The sequence below is a fragment of the Canis lupus genome, chromosome 10, assembly GCF_011100685.1.
Source record: "Canis lupus familiaris isolate Mischka breed German Shepherd chromosome 10, alternate assembly UU_Cfam_GSD_1.0, whole genome shotgun sequence".
Taxonomy (NCBI): domain Eukaryota; kingdom Metazoa; phylum Chordata; class Mammalia; order Carnivora; family Canidae; genus Canis; species Canis lupus.
The window spans coordinates 45,647,377-45,669,010 of record NC_049231.1 but is presented as its reverse complement, the minus strand read 5'-3'; the positions used below and the strand labels follow the sequence as shown (position 1 = coordinate 45,669,010).

The window sequence follows — 21,634 nt, the reverse complement described above, 5'->3', positions numbered from 1 at the left end:
TCATTTGTATTTATAGCTTGCATCCATGCTTTATTTATTCTCTTTAATGGCTGAATAATATTCCGTTTTATTATCCATTCATGAGTTGATGGGACATTTGAGTTATTTCCACTTTTTGGTTATTATGAAAAATACTTCTATGAACATTCCTGAATGAGTTTGTGTGTGCACATGTTTTCATTTCTTTTGGGAATATACCCAAGAGAACTGCTGTAACATACAGTAACTCTATACTTAGCATTTTGAGGAGCTGCCAGTCTGTTTTCCAAAGTAACTGCACCATTTTATATTCTCAATAGCAATGTATGACATTTTAATTTCTCCACATCTTCACCAACACTTGTTATTACCTGTCATTTATATTACAAGTGTATCAGTGGGTGTAAAGTGGTATCTCATTTTAGTTTTGACTTGTATTTCTCTGATAGCCAATGACACTGAGCATCTTTTCATGTGCTTATTGCTTGGAGAAATGCCTATTCAGATCCTTTGTCCATTTATTAATTGGGTTGTCTTTTTTCTATTGAGCTATAAGAGTTCTTTATATGCTCTAGATACATGCTGCATATCAGGTGTGTGATTTACAAAAAATTTTGCCCATTCTATGGGCTGTCTTCACTTTTTTGACATTGACCTTTGAAACACAAAACTATTTCATTTTGATGACCAATTTATCTATTTTTTCTTTCACTGTTTGTGCTCTTGGTGTCTTATCTATCAGAGAAACTTAAACAAACACAGACTCGATGTTTGTGACAAGCTAAATAATGGCTTCTTAAGATATCCACGTCCCAATCCCCAGAATCTGTGAAAGTTAACTTTATATGGCAAAAGGCATTTTGTGGAAGTGATTAAGTTAAGGATTTGAGACAGGAGGATCACCCTAGATTATCTACAGGAGTCCAATATAATCACATTGGTCTTTACAAGAGGTAGGCAAATCAGAGGATCAGAAGGCAAGGTCACAATGAAAGAAGGTGGGGGGGGGGGGAATCCCTGGGTGGCTCAGAGGTTTAGCGCCTGCCACTGGCTCAGGGAGTGATCCTGGAGTCCCGGGATCAAGTGCTGCATCAGGCTCCCTGCATGGAGCCTGCTTCTCCCTCTGCCTATGTCCCTCCCTCCCTCTCTCTCTCTCTCTCTCTCTCTCTCTCTCTCAAATAAATAAATAAATAAATAAATAAATAAATAAATGAAATCTTTATAAAAGAAAAGAAAGAAGGTGGAATGATATGAGGAAGGGGCTATGAGCCAACAAATGCAGGCAGCATCTAGAAGCCCACAAAGGAGAGGAAAAAGATTCTCCACTAAAGCATCTAGAAGGAACACAGACATGCCAACATCTTGATTTTAGAATTCTGCCCTTCGGAACTATAAGAGAATAAATCTGCATTGTTTTAGAACACTAAAGTTGTGGTAATTTGCTACAGCAGTAATAGGAAATTAATATAGGGTGCAAGGTTTTAACTGGGGGTCTGGCCGTATAGGCACTCTCTGCCTTGCACATTCCAGACTCCCTAAAGGAAAGTAGGTATGCAGCATACATTACATGGACTTAAGATCTACTTAGGGAATTTCTTTTCTATTCCACTTATCTCTCTCTCTCTCTCTACACACACACACCAATATCTTACATTTTCCAAGTATATAAAGGCTTTACAGTATATATTTTAATAACTGCTTGTGCCAGTCACACCTCATAACTTTTCTTTTTCAGCATTTTCCCAGCATTCCTACATGTTTATTTTTCCATTTGAACTTTAACATCAATTTTCTTGACTATAAAAAATTGTTGGTATTTTTTAATTGCCAACTGTTACTAATTGTTAACTCAGAACTGACATCTTTATGATACTGAGTTCTCCCACCCAAGTGCAATAGAGGAACGTCTTTCCTCTATTGAAATCTCCTTCTCTAGCTACAAGAATGTTTTAGTTTTCCTCAAATTCTGCACATTTCTTCTTATTCTTCTTTCTTCTTATTCTTAAAACTACTTTTTGTTGTTGCTATTACTATTGACAGCTTTTTGGCAACATCTGACATATTTCAAAAGCTTTGAAAAAGAGTTTGGTAAAAAGAAACAAAGAAAAAAGAAAACAATAAAAATGCACACATTAGAGGGAGCAAATGTGTGAATGTGAGAGGGACCTGTTAGCAATTCAAGTTTAATGGGTATCATGGACAGGTTTTCTAGAGGGAACATAGATGTAGGTTAATTCACCAAGACAGGTCAGTGGAAGGAGTTAAGATAATTGCTGCTGTAATGCAAACAGCCAAAATCATTAACTTAAGAGTAAAAACCTATAAGAAAAGTTCATCTGATAAAACATTAACATAACATTTTGATCATATTTATTATCAAAAACATCTAATTCCAACCAATTGCCACAATCATACTTCACATAATGAGACACTGAAGGTACTTCCCTAAAAGATAAAAAAAGATAAGGCCTGCTTTTTCACTACTCTTATTTAACAGTACTTTAACACTCTAGCCAATACAGTACTACAGCATACATGTTAATATTATTGAATAAGCTATTATTCAATCATTTGGGGCCTACAAAAATGGCAATTTCATACAGCTCAACTTAATGTAAGGAAAATAAAGAGGAATATTAGATAAGATATCAAAAGGTTCCAAATTTGTCTAACATTTTAACACAACCGTAATCAAAAAGCAAATAGAATTTTATTTTCTTCAAAATGATTTTAAGGTTTACAGAGAATAAAAACAAAGTAGACAAGAAAATGCTTTCGGAAAAACAGTAATTTAGGGGGAGGGAATGACCTGTCAAGCCAGCTAATAAAACGGACAACTGAATAGAATAAAATACACAAAGATGGAATATTTAAATTTAAAACAAAAATATTTGTCAGTTAGGACAAAACCAGAAAATCAAGTAACTCATCCAACTGTATAACAGAATTTGCATGAAAAGGAAACACTGTGTATAACTCACTAAGTGGTGTTAAGGCAACTAACCATTTGAGACAAATAGATTCCCTACCTGATACCAAAAGACTGATGAATTAGAGATTTTCATTTAAAAATAGAATCGTAGAGAAAAAAATTAGTGAATATACTTTATGCATAGAGCTTTTTATACATAATAACAAAGGCAGTAACCATAAAGGAAAAGAGTGGCAGATTTGGCCAATAAATTTTAAAATAATGATAATAAATAGAAAATTCAAATGGAAATGGAAATTTGGAGAAACAAAATCCTTAATTAAGTGCTCATTTAAGTCAAAAATGAAAAATCCAAACCCCAATGAAAAAATTGACATAAGATCAAACAATACAAAGAAATACGGTTAGCAAATGTATAGGTTTTCAGTCTTCCTAGTAATTTTTTTAATGTCAGTCACCGTGCTAAGAGCTTTTCACCAACTACCTCAGTAAATCTTTGCAACAACTCAATAAGAACGATGCTGTTATTATCCCTACTCTATGGATAATGAAACTTAGATACAAAGTGGTCAATCATACTTACAAACATCACACAGCCAGAAAGCAGAAGATGACCAGAGCCCAAAGCCACTCTCTGAATCACTGTTTCCACTTCCCAACTATTACCTCTTAGAGTCCCAGGTAAGGTCATGAATTCTTTCTCACTGATTTAGGTAATTCACAAAGCACTTCTGTTATGTTCCTTCCTCCTCCAACTCCTGGCCATACATAGCAGAATGGTAGGTCCCAGAATTCTTTCCTTACTGACACACATTTTGACTTGGGTCCAAATGCAGAATACTGCCTAGGATCACTCAGAATTTCCCAAGGCTATGTGAATCTCAGCATACTAGGTAGAGCTCTTGACTCCTCCCTCTCTGAACCTGAGATACTACTTACACTTAACTGTATCACTCAGTAGTATGAAACCATCGTTAAGAAACAGTGGCAATTTTCTAAAAGTCAGTTAAAACAATGTGACAACTTTTCTTGCCAGAATGGTGAGGACTTAAGAGTAACAGCCAATGAGGGAAAGCTGGTACCCTCACAAAATACTGAACTGAAATATGAACTGACGGTTTTCTTCAAAGCCAATGAATGTGTCAATATCTATTTTTTTAAATGGGAAGTAGAGAAAAAGAGACAGAAGGAACAAAGACTAGAAAATTGATGACTGATGTTATTTTTTAAAAGATTTTATTTCTTTGGAAGAAAAAGAGGGTGTGAGTGAAAGGGAGAGAGAGAATTTGAAGCAGATTCCACACTGAGCACAGGGCCCAAAATGGGGCTCGATACCACCATGACAAGATCAGGACCTGAGCCAAAACCAAGAATTGGACACTTAACCAACTGAGCCACTCAGGCACCCAGTTCTTTATACTTGATAGATTATAGGAACTGCTCTCCATTTACTTATCTATATTTTATAACTAGTTTCGTTTTTACTATCAACATGAATTTTTTGTGAAAGTGAAAAAAGTTTTTCCAAACTGACCTCCAGACTGTATGTATAGAAAGACTTACTATATATTGTCATATTTTACTGGAGATTAAAACCATGTATTATACTATCACAAGCAAGGACTTCCCGGGAGTACTGACAGCCACAGAGGAATTGTAACCGAGAACAAACATATTTGAAGAGTTAAGGAAGAATTGACACCCAACATAGGGTTAATGATATGATTAAATGATAAGGCGTGCAAAGCAATTAACACAGAACTTGATACAAAGAAAGTACCTGATAAACACTAGCCATCATCATTAAGTAATTATAGGCATTACCAGAGGCAATAACCGCAAACAAAATATATTCCCAAATGGTGAAAATCAAAATTGTATAAATACTAGCTTTTCAGAAATATCTTTATTCATTCTGGTTCATTGTTAATTGGTTCTGGTTCACTGCCTCTTCTACCAAGAAAGGACTGCATTCACAGACTAGAAGACTTAATACTGTTTAGATGTCCAAACTACTAAAAGCAATTTACAGGTCAATGCAATTCTTATCAAAACCATGAGAGTACTTTTTGCATAAACAGAAAAAAAATCCTAAAATATGAGATTTAAAGGGATGCCAAACAGCCAAACCAAACTCTGAGGACTTACACTTCCTAATTTCAAAACATGTCACAAAACTACAGTAATAGAAAGTGTGGTATTTGCATGAAGAGACAGACCTATAGAATAGAGAGCCCAGAAATAAATTCTCATATATGATCACATGATCTTCATATAAGAGAAGGGTTCTTTTTTTTTTTTTTTTAAGATTTTATTTATTTATTCATGAGACACAGAGAGAGAGAGGCAGAGACACAGGCAGAGGGAGAAGCAGGCTCCAGGATCATGTCCTGGACTGAAGGCGGCGCTAAACCGCTGAGCCACCAGCGCTGCCCGAGAGAAGGGTTCTAAGACCACTCGATGGGGAAAGGACATCTCTTCAACAAATGGTGCTGGGAAAATAGGGTATTCACAAGCAAAAGAATGAATGTGGACACTCATCTTACATCTTATACAAAAATTAACTGTAAACAGATTAAGGAATAAAATGGAAAAACCTAAAAGTAAAATTCCTAGAGAAAACAGGGAAAAAGCTTCATGACATCAGATTTGACAATGTTTTCTCAGGTATGACATTAAAAGCACAAGCAACAAAAGCAAAAAATAGACAAATGGGACTACATCAGACCTGAAAACTTCTGTGTATAAAAGATTATAATCAAAAGAGTAAAAAAGTTACCTACAGAATGGGGAAAAAGTATCTGCAAATCATCTACCTGATGAGGAGTTCATAGTCAGTATATATAAAGAACCCCTCCAACTAAAAACAAATATAACCCAATTTAATAGTGGTCTAAGGACTTGGATACTTCCTCCCCCCCCCCCAAAAAAAATGTAAATGGCCAACAGGCATATGAAAAGATTCTCAATATCACTTACAAAAATGAAAATGAAAACCACAATAAGGTATAACCTTACTTTCATTAGGATGGCCACTATAAACAGACAAGAAAAATAGAAGATAACAACTAGTGATGAGGATGTAGAGGAAATGAAGTTTTGTGAACTGTTGATAGAATTGTAAAATGGTGCAGTTATATGGAAAATGGTATGGCAGTTGCTTTAAAAATCAAAAATAGAACTACCATATGATCCAGTAATCCCATTTGTGGGTATATGTCCCAAAAGAATAAAAAGCAGGATTTCAAAGAGACATTTTCACTCCCCTGTCCAAACGGAATTATTTACAACAGCCAAAAGCCAAAAAATAAAAGCAATCCAAATATCCTACTGATTGTTAAATAAATGGATAAACGAAAGCGAAAAAATGCTATACAACTACAACAGAATATTACTGAGCCTTAGAAAGGAAAGAAATATTGTCATATGCTACAATATGATGAACCTTCAGGATATTATGCTAAGTGAAATAAGCCAGCCACAAAAGACAAATCTGCTTGATTCCATTTATATGAGATATCTAAAGTAGTCAAAGTCATAAAAATGGAAAGTAGAATGATGGGACTGGAGCAGGGGAGAGAGAAATGGGGAGCTGCTGTTCAATGGACAGAGTTTCAGTTATGCAATATGAAAAAGTTCTGGAGATCTGTTCCATAACAATGTGAATATACTTAATACTACTGAACTGCACTCTTAAAATGGTTAGATGGTTAATTTTATGATTTTTAACAATTATATAGAAACAAACAAAACAGGTTTGACACTTGATCAGACAGACTTGAAGATCCTCTTAGACCTTAGGCATTTTTCATACTTTGCCATTAAGTGCTATATGCAACCAAATGAATCACACAGAGTTATGGCTTTTTAAAAATCTTTCTAAGGCAATCACACAAGAATGAAAGAAAAACTGATCTAATACTACAAACGAAACTAATGACTACCTAACCCAAAAATGCCTTCAGAAGAATGAACAAAGCATAGAAATGAACTTCTCTGGGAACTCCTGGAGCTCTAATGAAAGTCTCAAAGAGATTTCCCCACTGTCAAAAGCTGACACCACTACCAGCCTTTGGATTATTTCCAGTTCCTTATAATCAGGGCCAGTTTCTGAGAATAGTTCACATATCCAGACTAACTTGCCATACTAATCTAGAACTAAGCAATGGTCACAGAATTTAGCCTTAATCTTGACCCAAGAATATATTAGGTACTTCAATCATTGAGAACAGAATCAATAGCTTTCTTTTTTTTTTTTAATAGCTTTCATTACCAAATATCTGTTCCCTAGATTATCCATTCATGGGTTTCCTTGGGTTTCTTTTTTAAGAATGTACATGATCCAAAATGGCCTGTGATCATTTCAATGGTTAACAAGTAAATAGTAAGAGATATGGATGTTTACAGTTGTTTAAAAAAAATAAAAAAATAAAAAAAAAAGGTCCACTTCTCTAGAATACTTAATACACTGCCTTTTTAAGAACTGGCAGTTCTGCTCTTTCCCCAACTGGTATACATCAAAATCTACTACCTTAAGTACTACTACCTTAAGTACTCATCCAAGATTATACAGTTGGTTCTTTTTTTTTTTTTTTTTTTCTTCATTTATTTATGATAGTCACAGAGAGAGAGAGAGAGGCAGAGACACAGGCAGAGGGAGAAGCAGGCTCCATGCACCGGGAGCCTGACGTGGGATTTGATCCCGGGTCTCCAGGATCGCGCCCTGGGCCAAAGGCAGGCGCTAAACCGCTGCGCCACCCAGGGATCCCCTATACAGTTGGTTCTAGGAACAGACAGCTTGGGATGAAATCTTGGCTCAACTACCTACCAACTCTGTTACCTTCAGAATACTACTTAATTTCTCTGTGCCTGTTTCATGATCTATCAACTGGGGTACATGAGAATCTGAAACCTTAAATTCCGAAAGTTCTAAGTGTGGTTTACATAAGTGTATATCACTCAGTTACAAGAAAAATCAACAGGCAGAGAAGAAAAAAGTGGTGTCCCCCTGTCTTATTACAGTAGAATTCCTAATGACACCAGCAATCATGGTCAAGGTTTCACTTGTACTCTTAACTCTCCACCCAGTCTCAGGTATAAGAGGGAAGATAAGGTCATTTGAGGTAAACCTTCATTTAAAACTGAATGCCTGCTATATACATACACAGCTGTTGACAGAGGTTCAAAAATTCCAGTCTGCGTGAAGAAAGGTCACCCGTTCGATCATTTAAGTAGCTAAATGTGTCAGAATGAATGACAGATGAGTAATAAAGACAAAGCAAACAGAAATGGAGAAAGTCCACAGGTGAGAACCTACCCTAAGGCTGCTGGGCTGGAGGGTGTGGGAGAGCGGACCAAGAAGGTGAACAGACGTTGACACCACTTGCTAAGGGGTCAAAAATAAGACCAATGTGGCAGAGAGAATAATCCTAGTATTAATAAAAGCCAGGGAACCGGAGGTGGTGTGAGAGAATGCTGCCCAGGATGGGTACAGTGCACGCTGGTGGCTGGACACACACGTGAAAGAAGGCATCCATCCAGTGGGAGGCTAACGGCTAAGGCAGGATGATAACCAAGAAGTACAAAGTCATGGAAATGAAGGGAGAAAGGTTCTGAGAAGCAGCTATCAACAGTGTCTGATGCTGCTGAAAACAGATAGGAGAAAATTCAGCCATAGAAAAGAGGCCTCTCCATCTGCCAAGGCCAGTCAGGAAGCTTGAGCCATATGCAGATGAAAAAGAATTTCTAAAATATCAAGCATTCAGCAATGATTTAATTTTTCCCTAAGAGTAGTTTGGCTTATTACTACTCGGATGATAACAAATTAGATGATTTTACATCTATTCTCAAAGCTGATCTTTTTGGCAAGTGTCTATGAGGACCCACTGAAAGGATTATAAAGAGAAGGAAAATAGTCATTAACAAGAGAAAGAGGACACACTTTCTCCAACTACGGGATTCCAAAGCTTCTGGCGGAGGCAAACAGCTTTTCGTAAAAATAAGCCAACAAAAATTCATTAGTGAAGCAGTGTTAACAAAGTTAATATTCTACTTCCTAGGCTCTAAATTAAAGAGTAGCCATTCTACCACCATTCAAAGGATTAAAACACTTCACTCTTGAGAAAATCACTTTTAAAAATATTTTTACATTATAATCATTTGATTAGAAAAAAATGATTACCACTCCTAATTAATTCCACCATCCTCGGGATCCCTGGGTGGCGCAGCGGTTTGGCGCCTGCCTTTGGCCCAGGGTGCGATCCTGGAGACCGAGGATCGAGTCCCATGTCGGGCTCCCGGTGCATGGAGCCTGCTTCTCCCTCTGCCTAGGTCTCTGGCACCCCCACCCCCGTGACTATCATAAATAAATTAAAAAAATAAATAAAAAATAATAATTCTACCATCCTAAAATAACTCTAATTACATTTTAATCTCTTTTCTTCTGGCCTTTATCACTAAGTATTTTGTTCATATGCTTTGTAGATAAAACACTTTGTATGCTCCTCCTCCTGCATCCGTCACAAATACAACTTAAAACACAACTTTCCACACAAAACTAATGTATCCAGCAAACAAATATAAAAGTCCTAATACAGATTATCAAACTTTGCCTTGCCATTAATAGCTAGTTAATACATGTGACACTGAAATGTGTCACAAACTAAATCATATTCCTGAAAATCTATCCAAGTTTTATATCTACTAGATACATAAAATGTAGCTTTTTATTTATAATAAATTAAAAGACAACCGTGCCTTCCAAATACCCATTTCACAGTGAAATTTTATTACCTGATATATGATGCTTTTTAAAAAGTTTTTATTTGCTGGTCACAACAGGCAGATTAATAAATCAAAGCACTACTGGGGCACCTGGGTAGCTTAGTCAGGCATCCAACTCATGGTTTCAGCTCAGATCTTGATCTTAGGGTCACGGAATTGAGACCCTGGGCTCCGTGCTCAGTGCAGAGTCTGCTTGTCCCTCTCCCTCTGCTCCTCCCTCACACACTCACTCTCTTTCTCAAATAAATAAAAATCTTAAAAACCAACAAAATACAACTAAAAATTGTATGTTTAACATACACATATCTTCACAATATATTTTTTATCATATTTTCACTACAAACATGTTTTCACTATTCTCAATATCTAGATCTTAACTTCAAGAAAAATTTTGACACCAACCCAGAGTAAGTTATTTGTAGTAATTATAGAAACTTCTACCTCTCCCAACTCTTTCAAACTCCTTTCAAACTGCAGAACACAGCCAAAACATTCTCAAAGGTCCTTTTTCTCTGAAATAATTATACATCCCCATTGAACAGTAAAAGTGGATGTTAAGATATAGGAATGTTAAGACATCTAGGATGTTAAGACAAGGAATGGCTCCTGCTTCTGACTTAAGGAAATAAACATCTAGTCCAAACATAAAAAACTGCATTCAGTAATGTGCTTAGCTATTTCTGCTGTTTTTCTTCAGAGATAGTTTTATTTTGTTTTGAAGATTTTCTAGTGAAATTCTGCTGCAACGGAGGAAAAATATACAAAACACCCAGAGAATCATCATTAATATAGCAAGGAAATCTTAACCTTGAAAAATTACTAGTTTATACTACTAAAATAAATACAAAGAATCCTAGGGTTTAAACTGACAAACTGAACTCCGCTACCTTCAGAAATCTGCCCAGGCTTCCTGGGAAAATGAAAAAAAAAAAAAACCTCAACAGCACATTTTGGGGGCAAATGCTGTATTTGTGACCCATCAGACGCCAAACTCATGGTATCACAATCATGTAAAAATCAATCTCATTTCTTCTACTTACTCAAACAAAAACAATATTGTAGTTTGATCAGCAAGAAGGCTGAAAGCACAGGCCATTTTTGGAGCAACCTTCACGGAATATTTGATTAGAACCAGATCTCATCTATGATGGGCAGAGGCTTATGTTCTGTATTAGTATAATTACCATCAATATCTTGACTTGCTGGTTTGTACATTCAAACTGTTCATACAGACACAACATGAGTCACAAAAGCTGTTTGATTCTGCAAGGACCACTGATGGATTCAAATACATTTTTTCATACTTTACACCCTGGCAAGTCATTCTCCTCATCTGAGCCTTACATTGGTGAGTATTAGAGGCGTTCACTAAACCTTATAAACTAAACAAATAGGAAATTAACGAGTATCATTTAGACTGACATTTCTCAAACAAGGGATTTGTTAACTATACACAGCATATGTATGGCTGTGGGGGAAAAAGCAGCAGAAGGGTAATATAACCTTAATGTTTTATGAGACTCAATCATTATTTTATTTCCCTGTGCTAATGGCCCATGAAGATAGTCATTCACTCAAACAAATGTTAAATCCCTACTATGTGCCTGGCACTCTACAAGGTAAGCAAAAGAACAGAAAGGCAAGGACACAATACCTTCCAAGGACTAACCTGAAACAAAAGGAGACATGCCATTAAATTATTGCACTCTTTTAGCGCTTATAGGACACCAACTGCATGCCAGACCGTGCTGGACACACAATAGTAACAATCATCTAAGTGCAGATCTGTAACCAATCAATGAAAAGGCTTGACTAGTCCTAAAGCAGCAATATTTTATTCCGGAAATACTCTTGCCTCTGTCAATTAATTCTTTCTATAGATAGCCAATTCTCTGAATTATTTCCATCGATGTTCACCCAGACTAAGGCTGCTTACAGTTAAATGAGAGAATGTAATGTGTGGAACAAAAATAAAGAAACCGTAAAGAGAGGCACATTTGTACTTTAACATTAACCTCAGTAACGATTGCCTTCAATAACGATAAGAAGCGACTTAAGTCATAAAGCAGAACACCAACCCGAAAGTTACTGTGGCAAGACATTATTTTCTTGTAGTAGCAGTTCAGTGTGAAGTGGAAGCTAAACAAGTTTTGCTTAGCTTTTTAAAAACCACTCACTTTTAGTTATTTCTTTGTGAAAGCTCAGTGATCACTCATTTCCCTAAGCTCAAAAAAAAAAAAAAAAAAAAACAGGTAGTGCCAACACAGCTAGATGTTGGTCCTCTAGATTACAAAATAATTTTTAACCCTGTAGAAGTACCAGTTTTACAGTCATTCGATACTAATGCGCTTTTAAAAAAAAAAAAAAGGAAAAGAAAAAAACTGGGGTTCAGACCTTAACTAAATTATAGATAAAGGTCTGTACACTAGAAATGATATTTGTTTTTAAACTCTTCCATATTAAAGATGACAGCCCATCTTAACAACCTAAACTTACTAAAGAACTACACAGAACTGTATTATATAAACAGAACTGCTCGCTGAAAACAATCAATACTGCAAAGCGGTCAAGGAGAGGGAAGCTGAAGAAACAAGAGTCCTCTCCCAGAAACGTTTGAACGAATTCAAAGTAAAATCTTGTGAGCTGTTTTGATCCCTTTCCACCAGTCTTGCGATGTTTTTTATTACATTTTTCGGTGTGCACGCCGTTATTAAAACCACAACTAAAGGGGGGGGGGGAGTGTCCTAAATGTGACTATTAGCGGCGATCAGATCTAAACAGACGGCCCTCCGACCCAGTGGGCCAAGTGGCAAGAAATTACGAGAATTCAGGAAGTTTTGAAATGGCAGTGACAGGAGTCAAGGGGGAGCGGGGGCGAGGCAAGGGGAAGGAATCACGGAGGACAAGAGCAACTCCGTGCGGCCAACGCCGCGAGTTGGCATCGGAGCTGCAAGTTCCCGGCTCGGGACGGGGCTCGACCGAGCAACTTCGCGCCGCCCGCAGCTGCGCGCTCCGCCGCCCCCCGCGCCCCGCGCCCCGCGCCGAGCCCCTCCTCCCCGCTCGCAGCCCGGCGGCCGCCTCCGCGAGGGCGCTGACAGCCGCGGGGCCGGGCCCGGGAGATGCCGGCTGGCTGACACCCACCTTCCTTCTCGGCCCGCGCCGCGGCCACTACGAGGCTCAGCACCAGGTGCAGCGCTCCCAGTAGGCCGGCGGCCGCGCTCCGGGGACCCCCGCCGCGGCGGGCCGCGGGCTCCACACCGGCCCCTGCGGACGTGGAGGCGGCGGCGGCGGCGGCGGCGGCGGCGGCTCCTGCTGCTCCTCCTCCAGCCCGCTTCCCCATCCCTGCCGGCCGGGGCCCGCCGCGCTCGACGTCCGGCGCGGCCCTTCTCGGCGAGGCGGCGGCGGCGGCAGCGGCGGCGCGGGAGCCGTGGTCCGGGCTCTGGCCGCGGCGCCGGGGGCGAGAGTGGTTCCGGGCCCAGGGCTCGGGCTCCGGGCGTGGGTCTGGGTCCGTGCGTGCGTGTGAGCGAGAGTGTCAGTCACGGCCTCGGCCTCGGCATCGCCTACGAAGAGTCGAAGCGGAGAGGCCACGGGTCAAGCACGGCGGGCGGCCATACTGGAAACGGGCACGGGCCGCGGGCTCCGGGCGCTGGCCTGCGAGGGGCGGGGCGCGGCCCTGGGCACCGCCCCCGCCGTGCCGCCACCTAGGGGGCCAGCCGGCCGGTCTGTCTGACCCGGAGTCCGTGGGTTCGAACTTCTTGTCCCGCTCTCGGAGGCCCACGGCGTCACCGGCCGGACAGGACGCGGGCAGGACAACCCCAGCCTGTCACCGCTGCCCCGCGTTGGAGGAGGAGGGAGCCAGGCCCGGGCCCAGCCGCCAGGACTTATGATGGCGGCTCACGCTTCGCAGAGGCGGTGACGGCAATCACGTGGAGACAGGGAGGCCGTGCCGCGCAGCCGCCTTGGGGCGTGGGCGGGGCCGGAGGAGCTGCGGGGCGCCGGGGGAGGCCGGTCCGCTGCTCTAACGCGGGAACTGGCCCCTTGCGCTTGCATCTCCGGTACTGCAGTGCGAGAGCCTTCCAGAGCGCTGAGGACGCCTCCGGACCTCGAGGCCCCGCGCGGAAAATCCACTCCAGTGACTCCTCTTGGTCTCACCTCCGCCTTTCGGCCGTCTGAGGACACGCCTGGCCTGACTCAGTTCCTGGTGGCGCTGCTTGAGCCCTGGGACCTGCTCCATTCATCGTAATATCCTCAAGACACAGTACCCAGAAGCGCTGAATGGGATCGTCTCGCTCTTGGAATTGTGCCTGCTTTGCTGCAGGAAAACCCTTTGCTGTGTGTATCTAAAGCAGCAGTGACCCTGGACGGAGAGGGCAGATGGTTCTTTAGGAAAGTGCCCAGTGGCTAGGCTGCCTTTCTACGTCTTGAAATAATTCTTGAGACGCTGTGTACAGCTAGTTCCTGCGAGGCCCAAATCTAACGCCTTCTTTGGTCTCCTTCAGGAAGCCTTCTCAAGCCTTTTTCCACCTGAGGCCGAAGTTCTTGGTGGGCGTGGCTATTCCCTATACAATTTAAGTTCCTTGAGAGTCTCTCATTACTTGTCTTTCGTAACTTTCCGTAACTCCTAACTTGGTAACAATCTTAGTGACTTCCCCTAATTCCAGAGCCATTTGCTTATGCTTAGCGGTATTGGTTGAGTGAGTCCATATGTCTTTAAGGCTACGTTCACCCCAATATGTCTGAGAACTATAAAGGAAAGTAAGATCTCACAAAGACTTACAAAAGGAGCTCAAAGTGCTACCCTATGCAGTAGTCGTCTTTGTCAAGCAAACGCTTAAACTTTTGATTTGTAAATATATTTTTAATAGCCTTACTCCAGTGATTTTGAAAAGCAAATTTCTCTTCCTGAGTATTAGTGTTAAAATTGAGTAATCAAATCCTGTCCTTGATGTAATGAAGTCGGAATAATTATCTCTAACTTGGATCTCCTGTACTTGTGTATGTAAGGAAAGAAGGCTTTTTAACTCACTAAAGAAATCAAGCTCAAGGAAAAGTAACTGAGTGCCTTAGCTGTGTCTAAGTTTACCTTCCAACGTGCCGCACAGAGTTGGCCAACCCCGCCCCCATTACCGGGTTCAGGGCAGACAAGCCTCTCCAACTATGAAACGCTCAGGTTCTCTCACACAGGAATCAACCACATCCTCTGATTAGCCTGAGGCTCAAGAGCCACATGGGAAATAACTTGCATATGTCTATAATTGGAGCTTAGACATAATACAGACATGTTTGATCAGAGGCCAATTTCCCATGAAGCTAATGAAGCTTAAGTTTTAGGGCTTCTCTCTTACATAGGTTCCTTCCAAAGCCTTCCACCTAACTGTATTTATAAGCTTTAGTCTTGTTCTTAACGGTTAAGGTGATAATGGAAATTTGTTTCCCAGAAAGGACAAGAAGACTGCTGGGATAATAATAATAGAAGGAGGACTTAACCAGACAGCTTGGTAAACTGTTGGACACCTGAAGTTGAGCCACCATCAACCCATTATCCCCTCTCTCCCAACACTCATGTGCCTTGGGAAGGAGAAACTATGAGTTAAAAGAGAACTATCACCAAGGACCCTTCTGAAGTTCTTGATTAGCTCCAGACCTCCCTTCTTCCCTTTGAGGAATTAGAGAGACCTGAGCATTTGGCAGATGGAGGCAGGCTATTCATCTGGCAAAATTAAGGAAAATCTACTAAACCAGCGGTTCTCAATGTGCCATCCCCAGACCAGCAGCATCTGCATCACCTGAGAACTTGAGGGCCACCAATCTGTTTTAGCAAGCCACCTGACTGATTTTAGTATATGCTCGAGTTTGAAAACTTGATATAAGCCAGGAACTATAGGTTGTTGGGACTCCTCATCTTTTACTTGCTTTGCTCTCTAGCTAGATTAGTTAACTACTATTGGAAGCAGAGTTAAAAGGGACTCAGATGAATTGGGGCTTCAATCCCAGTTCTGCCTTTATTAGCTATATGATGATAGGCAAATTACTCAACTTTTCTAGCCTCACTTTTCTCTTGTGTAAAATGATACCTAATAAATTTGGGGAGATTAAGCAACATATAGACTATGTCTGGAACATAGTAGATTGTCAAACGTAGCCACTGAGTACTTATGTTTTCAAAACACCATATTAGGCACGGTGATAGTTCAAAGATCATTGATTTATACTCCCACTGCATTCACAAAATATTTAAGGAGGCTTACAAGAATACTTTCATTTAATACAAATATGTTTGAATTAAAATTTGAAATCAAAAGGAGAAAACACTGTTGGAAGTCCCCACAGCTCAACCTCACTGGCTCCCTAGTTTTCTGCATGTGGTCTACTGGTATTGGACACTACCTATGCTCTTTCAAGTCCCAACCACCAGACCTCACTGTGTCTATTGCTGGTCCCACCCTGGCATCTCATAGACCTCTTAAACTCACATGAACTCCTAATCTCCACCAGTGCCCTTTATTCACAGCTTTTCCTATCTCCAGGGCAACTGCAACTATCTAGTTGCATAGGCCATAAACCTAAGAGTTATTCTTTAGTCATCGCTGTGTACATCCAGAATCTAGCCACTTCTCATCACCTTCATGTCACACTCTGGCATGAATCGCACCGTCTTCTGCCAGAAATTCTGCAAGGACTTAGTAACAGTTTCCCATTTCCAACTACTTTTACGGTAAAAGGCATTCACTCACAGCACCTGCCTAATGGAATGCTGTGTTATACTTCAACGGGTTCAAGTCAATGGAAGCTGATAAAGGACTATGAACTTTGAGTGACCCCTAGGCCAGACCCTTATTAGACCTGACTGAAAACTTGTTCCTTTCTAGTGAACAAAGGGCCTTGTTTTATCTAACACTGTTCTTTCCTACCCAGAGTCCTTGTTTTCTGTCCTTGACTAGCATAACCACCTTGAACCTCCTTCCCTCTCTCTAGCACTTAAAAAACTCTGACTTTTCCTACTTCATGAATTATTTACTCAGTGAATTTTTTCACTGGTGTATTTCCTTGCCTGACAAGCATATAGATTCAGGTTTGATTTTTCTTTCTTTTCATTCTGGTGCTCTTTGCTTTATATTTTGATATAAACTTGCACCCTTATTGTCAACACAGTAGCCAGAATGACCCATTTAAAACATAAGACATCTCATCCCTCCTACAGTGGCTCTCATCTTAGGGTAAAACCAAGTCTCTTATGATGACCCACATGGCTGTACATGATCTGGCTCCCTGTGATCCTTGACTTCCAGGGTCAATCTGTTTCAGCTGAATCACCACTGTTTTGTTCCTCAAACCTATCACAGATGCTTCTGCTCCAGGGTCTATGCCCTAGCTCTTCCATCTGTCTGAAGTGCTTTCTTCTCCAGTTCTCTACTTAACTCTCTCACCTCCCTTCAGGCTTGAGTCCGTGACCACCTTCTCCACGAAGCATACTCTGATTACCATTGTTAATAGTGCAGTTCAACATGCCTACCCCCAAGTCCTAATCCTCCTTACTCTGTGCTTATTTTCTCTTTTTCCCATAAAAGTTATCACTTTAATCCTATATAATTTATTTACTCATTATGTATTGCCATTATCTGTCTTTCACCCCCATGTGTTTTGTTCACTAGTGTATCCCACGCTTCTAGAATGTATTAAGCACTTACACTTAAAGAGTGAATGGATGGATGGGTGGATGGAAGGATAAATTAATAAATAGAGCCAATAGATAAAGAACAGTAAGACATAGTTCTTCCACTCCATGGAACTTAGAATCCAGCAGATAAGATAGACAAGTACACAATATAATAGGAGGGAGTGAACCAAAGGAGAGAAGAGAGAGTTCAGGCAACAAGGGGTTCTACCAATTCCTTTATGTTTCCAACCTTTTCAACATCTTCAACTGATTTTTGTTTGTTTTTAGTTCTATGTTTCTTTCATCTAATTCAGAGTATGAATAAAGCCAGAGCAATCAGGTAAATAAGAAAGGTAGCATGTTGACAGTCTTCTACAATATACAGAGTGATCTCTTCATTTTTTTTAAAGACTTTATTTATTTATCCATGAGAGATACTGAAAGAGGCAGAGATAGAGAAGCAGGCTCCCTGCAGGGAGCCCAACATGAGACTGGATCCAGGACTCCAGGATCATGCCCTGGGCCAAAGGCGGCGCCAAACCCCTGAGCCACCCAGGCATCTGATCTCTTCATTTTGTCTGCTGTGTACCTTATTCCTTGTGAGGTTTCTCTTGGTGGTGTTCTTTTAATAAAGAATCAACTCACAAAGCCCCAGGTTTAAGTCTGCTCGACTTACTAGATAAGTCGTTGCAACCTAGGGTAGGGGAAGTAAACAAAGAGCTTAATGCTATAGGTTGAGGATAGTGATTTATGAGGTGGTGAGCTGATTCACTATCTCTGTGGACCCCATTGTATACGAAGCTCTTTACCCATATATTCCTCAAGACCAGATTCCTTTGCAGTTTCCAAATTCACATGAACTAAGGAAGACAATAACCACTATCACATATACACCTCTACTTATCACATCTTGATTTCAATGCTAGAATTTACTATAGTTTTAATATGTTCCTTCCAAACTGACACATTTTCTAAGCCTATATTATCTTTCTAGCATTTGTAAGAACTATTTTTCGTGGTAAACATCCTAATTTTAAATAAATGAAAAATTTCAGTCTGCCATTCAAATTCTCCACAACATATTCCAATATCTGTTCAAACTTTTCTCTCCTAGAAGACTTATTAATCTTATGACTTTTTGAACTATTTCATGTGGTCTTTCCAGTAAAAGGAAAGAGATAATATTCTTGAGGACAGAGGATACCTCAGTATTATTCTTCTTCCTCCCACCTCCCCTACTGTTGTTTTCTCTCATACTCAATAAGTACATTGAAATAGCATTTTTGGCTGTCCTGAGTTCCCAAACTGTCCTAAACACCATTATTAGAAAGACCTACTTCAACTATCATTCAGTTGTGCTTAAAAATGTCACCATTTGGTGGTAATTAGCAGCCTAGAAAAGCCATGGGGGGGGGGGGGGAGACATTGAACAATGTGTTGAGGGATTTTTGTGTTCCTACCTCTCCCTATTATTTAACTGTTTGTAACTGTAAAAATTCTGGGAATATTCAGTAAAGACAAGGACCAACATGTTCAAGAGCTCAGGTGGAGATCAGAAATGATGAAAAACAGAACTGAAGCAATACTGTACCAGAGTAAAATAATGACATCTGCTGAGATGTGCTATAGGAGAGACACAATTTTCTCTGCCAAGTCTAGTGTGAGTTCTGCAAATGAGGAATTAAGAATTGGCCACTATGTGTGGAGCCTATAATGGCAGTCTGAGAGCAGTTATCATAGCTAATACACACACATACTTGTGTAGTATTTTCTGTAAAGTGAATTCTACATTCTCTAAACATTATGGCATTAATTTCTGGTATTTTAACCACAAGTTAATTTTTTTTTTTTTTGAGAGAGAGTGAAAGAAAGTGCATGCATGCACACACGCAAGGTAGATGGAATGCAGGGAGAAGCAGATGAGACAGAGAAAGAGAATCTTAAGTAGGCTCTACACCTTGTGCAGAGCTGACTTGGGGCTGGATCCCATGACCCTGGATCATGACCTGAGCTGAAATCAAGAGTTGGATGCTTAACCGACTGAACACCAAGGTGCCCCCAAATTTTGTATTTTAAGTCTGGCATTTTCAAACCATGTGACATGGCTGGTAAAATGTTTTTATGACCACAAATTAACAAGTCTTTGAATTATTCTTAAAGAAAAGTGTCATCAAAGAAACTGCAAGTGCTCAAGAGTAATATTTGTGTTTCGGAGTTAGTCTACATTATGGTTGACATCTGTATTTTGTCATTAAGGTTTGATGCTTTTAATCCCTTTGATAGTACACAGGCCAGGGAATATTAATAGCAGACTCCTTGATCTTCATAAAATATGTGTTTTGTCAAACAATGGAAAATACAATTGCGAATAAGAGAACTTTTGTTGTTCTTGTAGAAAATATTGTTTTCTTTTTGGCAATACAGTTTCACTTGTAAATAGCCTCACACCAAAAATCTATAGGATTTTAGAACAAGAAATGACTGTAAATATTTAGTTAAGGCTTTGGAAGTATCTCCTCCACATCCAGCTATTGTTTGGCAAATTACTCAGCCTTTCTAAATCTGTTTTCACAGTTTCACGTTTTAAAAAATGGCAAAAGATAACTACTGATGGCTAGTTGTAAGGATTTAATAACTTCTGTGTAACTGTCTTGCACCTGGCAAGTCACCTGGCAAGTGCTCATTAATGTTCCTGTTGTAATAATGATCATCATTCTAGAAAAGGAAACTGAGGCTCAGAAATGAAAAGACTTGTCCAAGATAAAGGCAGCGCAGAATTTCACTCTGTCCATTTTATTTAATATTTTATATGTCTACAGTATTTAATTTGGCAGTGTTCTTATAATTTTTGTATTAATCTTATGATAATGCTAAAGGCTGAGGAATTAAAATTCTATTGCTCTTCCTAAGTGATAGCACAGATCAATCCAATAATATCATGAGGTGAATCAGGGCAGCCCGGGTGGCTCAGTGGTTTAGCACTGCCTTTAGCCCAGGGCCTGATCCTGGAGACTCAGGATCAAGTCCCACATCAGGCTCCCCGCCTGGAGCCTGCTTCTCTCTCTCTCTCTCATTAATAAATAAAATCTTTAAAAAAAAAAAAAAAGGTGAATCAAATGATTCCTCAAGAGGACTCTCCATAAAAGATTATTAGCCGAAGTTTGAACTTCCCTGAAAGTACAACTCAAACCTAAACTCTTTGTGCAGCCAAGGTAGGCCAAGTTATGCTGTGATAACAACTCCAAATTTCAATGACTTAAAACAACAGACTTATATCTCTCTTCCACTACATGTTGAAGCTGATGGAGTAAGCTGGGTCATTGTAGCATAGTAAAAAGAGTGCTTTTAAGAGTCTTATAATGGCAATTAAAGCATTCGATGGAATTGATTTTCTTCCATCTACTCACAACACATTGGTCACATCAAGTCATATGGCTGCACCTCACTTCAAAGGACAGGGAAGTGTAATCCTGCCTCTGGCTGGAGGGAGAGAAGGCAGGACAATTTAATAGCCCTAATGACTACCACAGGCTTTAAATTATTTTCTCTTCCCCTTGGAAGATAAGAAACAGCAGCCTGAGAAAAGATGGTGGAAACTGGTTTCAGTTTCTCATGATTTATAAAGTTATACAGATTAGCCTTAACTTTTTATAATTTATACTGTTGGTTTAATATATTTTTGTTTGTTTTAAATTTTTTATTTAAATTCCAGTTAATATACAGTGTAATATTAGTTTCAGGTGTACAACATAGTGATTTAACACTTCCATACATCACCTGGTGTTCATCACGACAAGTGCCCTCCTTATTCCCCTTCCCTTCTCCCCCATCCCCCCACCCACCTCCCCTCTGGTAACCATCAGTTTGTTCTCTCTAGTCAGAAGTCTATTTCTTGGTTTGGCTCTCTCTTTTTTTCCCTATGATTGTTGGTTTTGTTTCTTAAATTTCACATGTGTGAAGTCATATGGTATTTGTTTTTCTCTGACATTTTGCTTAGCATTATATTTTCTACTCCATCTATGTCATTGAAAATGGCAAGATTTCATTCTTTTTATGGCTGAGTAATATTCCATATTATATATATATTATATCTTCTTTCCTCCTTCATCAGTTGATGGACATTTGGGCTCTTTCCATAATTTGGGTATTGTAGATAATGCTGCTATGAACGCTGGGTACATGTATTCCTTCAAATTAGTATTTTTGTGTTCTTTGGATAAATACCTAGTAGTGCAATTGCTGAATCAAAATGTAGTTCAATTTTTAACTTTTTGGGGAGCCTC

The 21,634-nt window shown here is 39.8% G+C and overlaps 1 protein-coding gene across 1 annotated transcript in view; it reads right to left on the bottom strand.

Annotated features, from left to right (window-relative positions):
- TMEM131 (transmembrane protein 131) overlaps positions 1 to 13,034 on the bottom strand; it is a 227,443-nt gene extending 214,409 nt beyond the window's left edge. The window contains exon 1 of the mRNA XM_038551086.1: positions 12,836 to 13,034. Coding sequence (XP_038407014.1) covers positions 12,836 to 13,034 — 199 coding nt within the window. The remainder of the gene's footprint in view (positions 1 to 12,835) is intronic.
- Between the last annotated feature and the right edge of the window lie 8,600 nt (positions 13,035 to 21,634).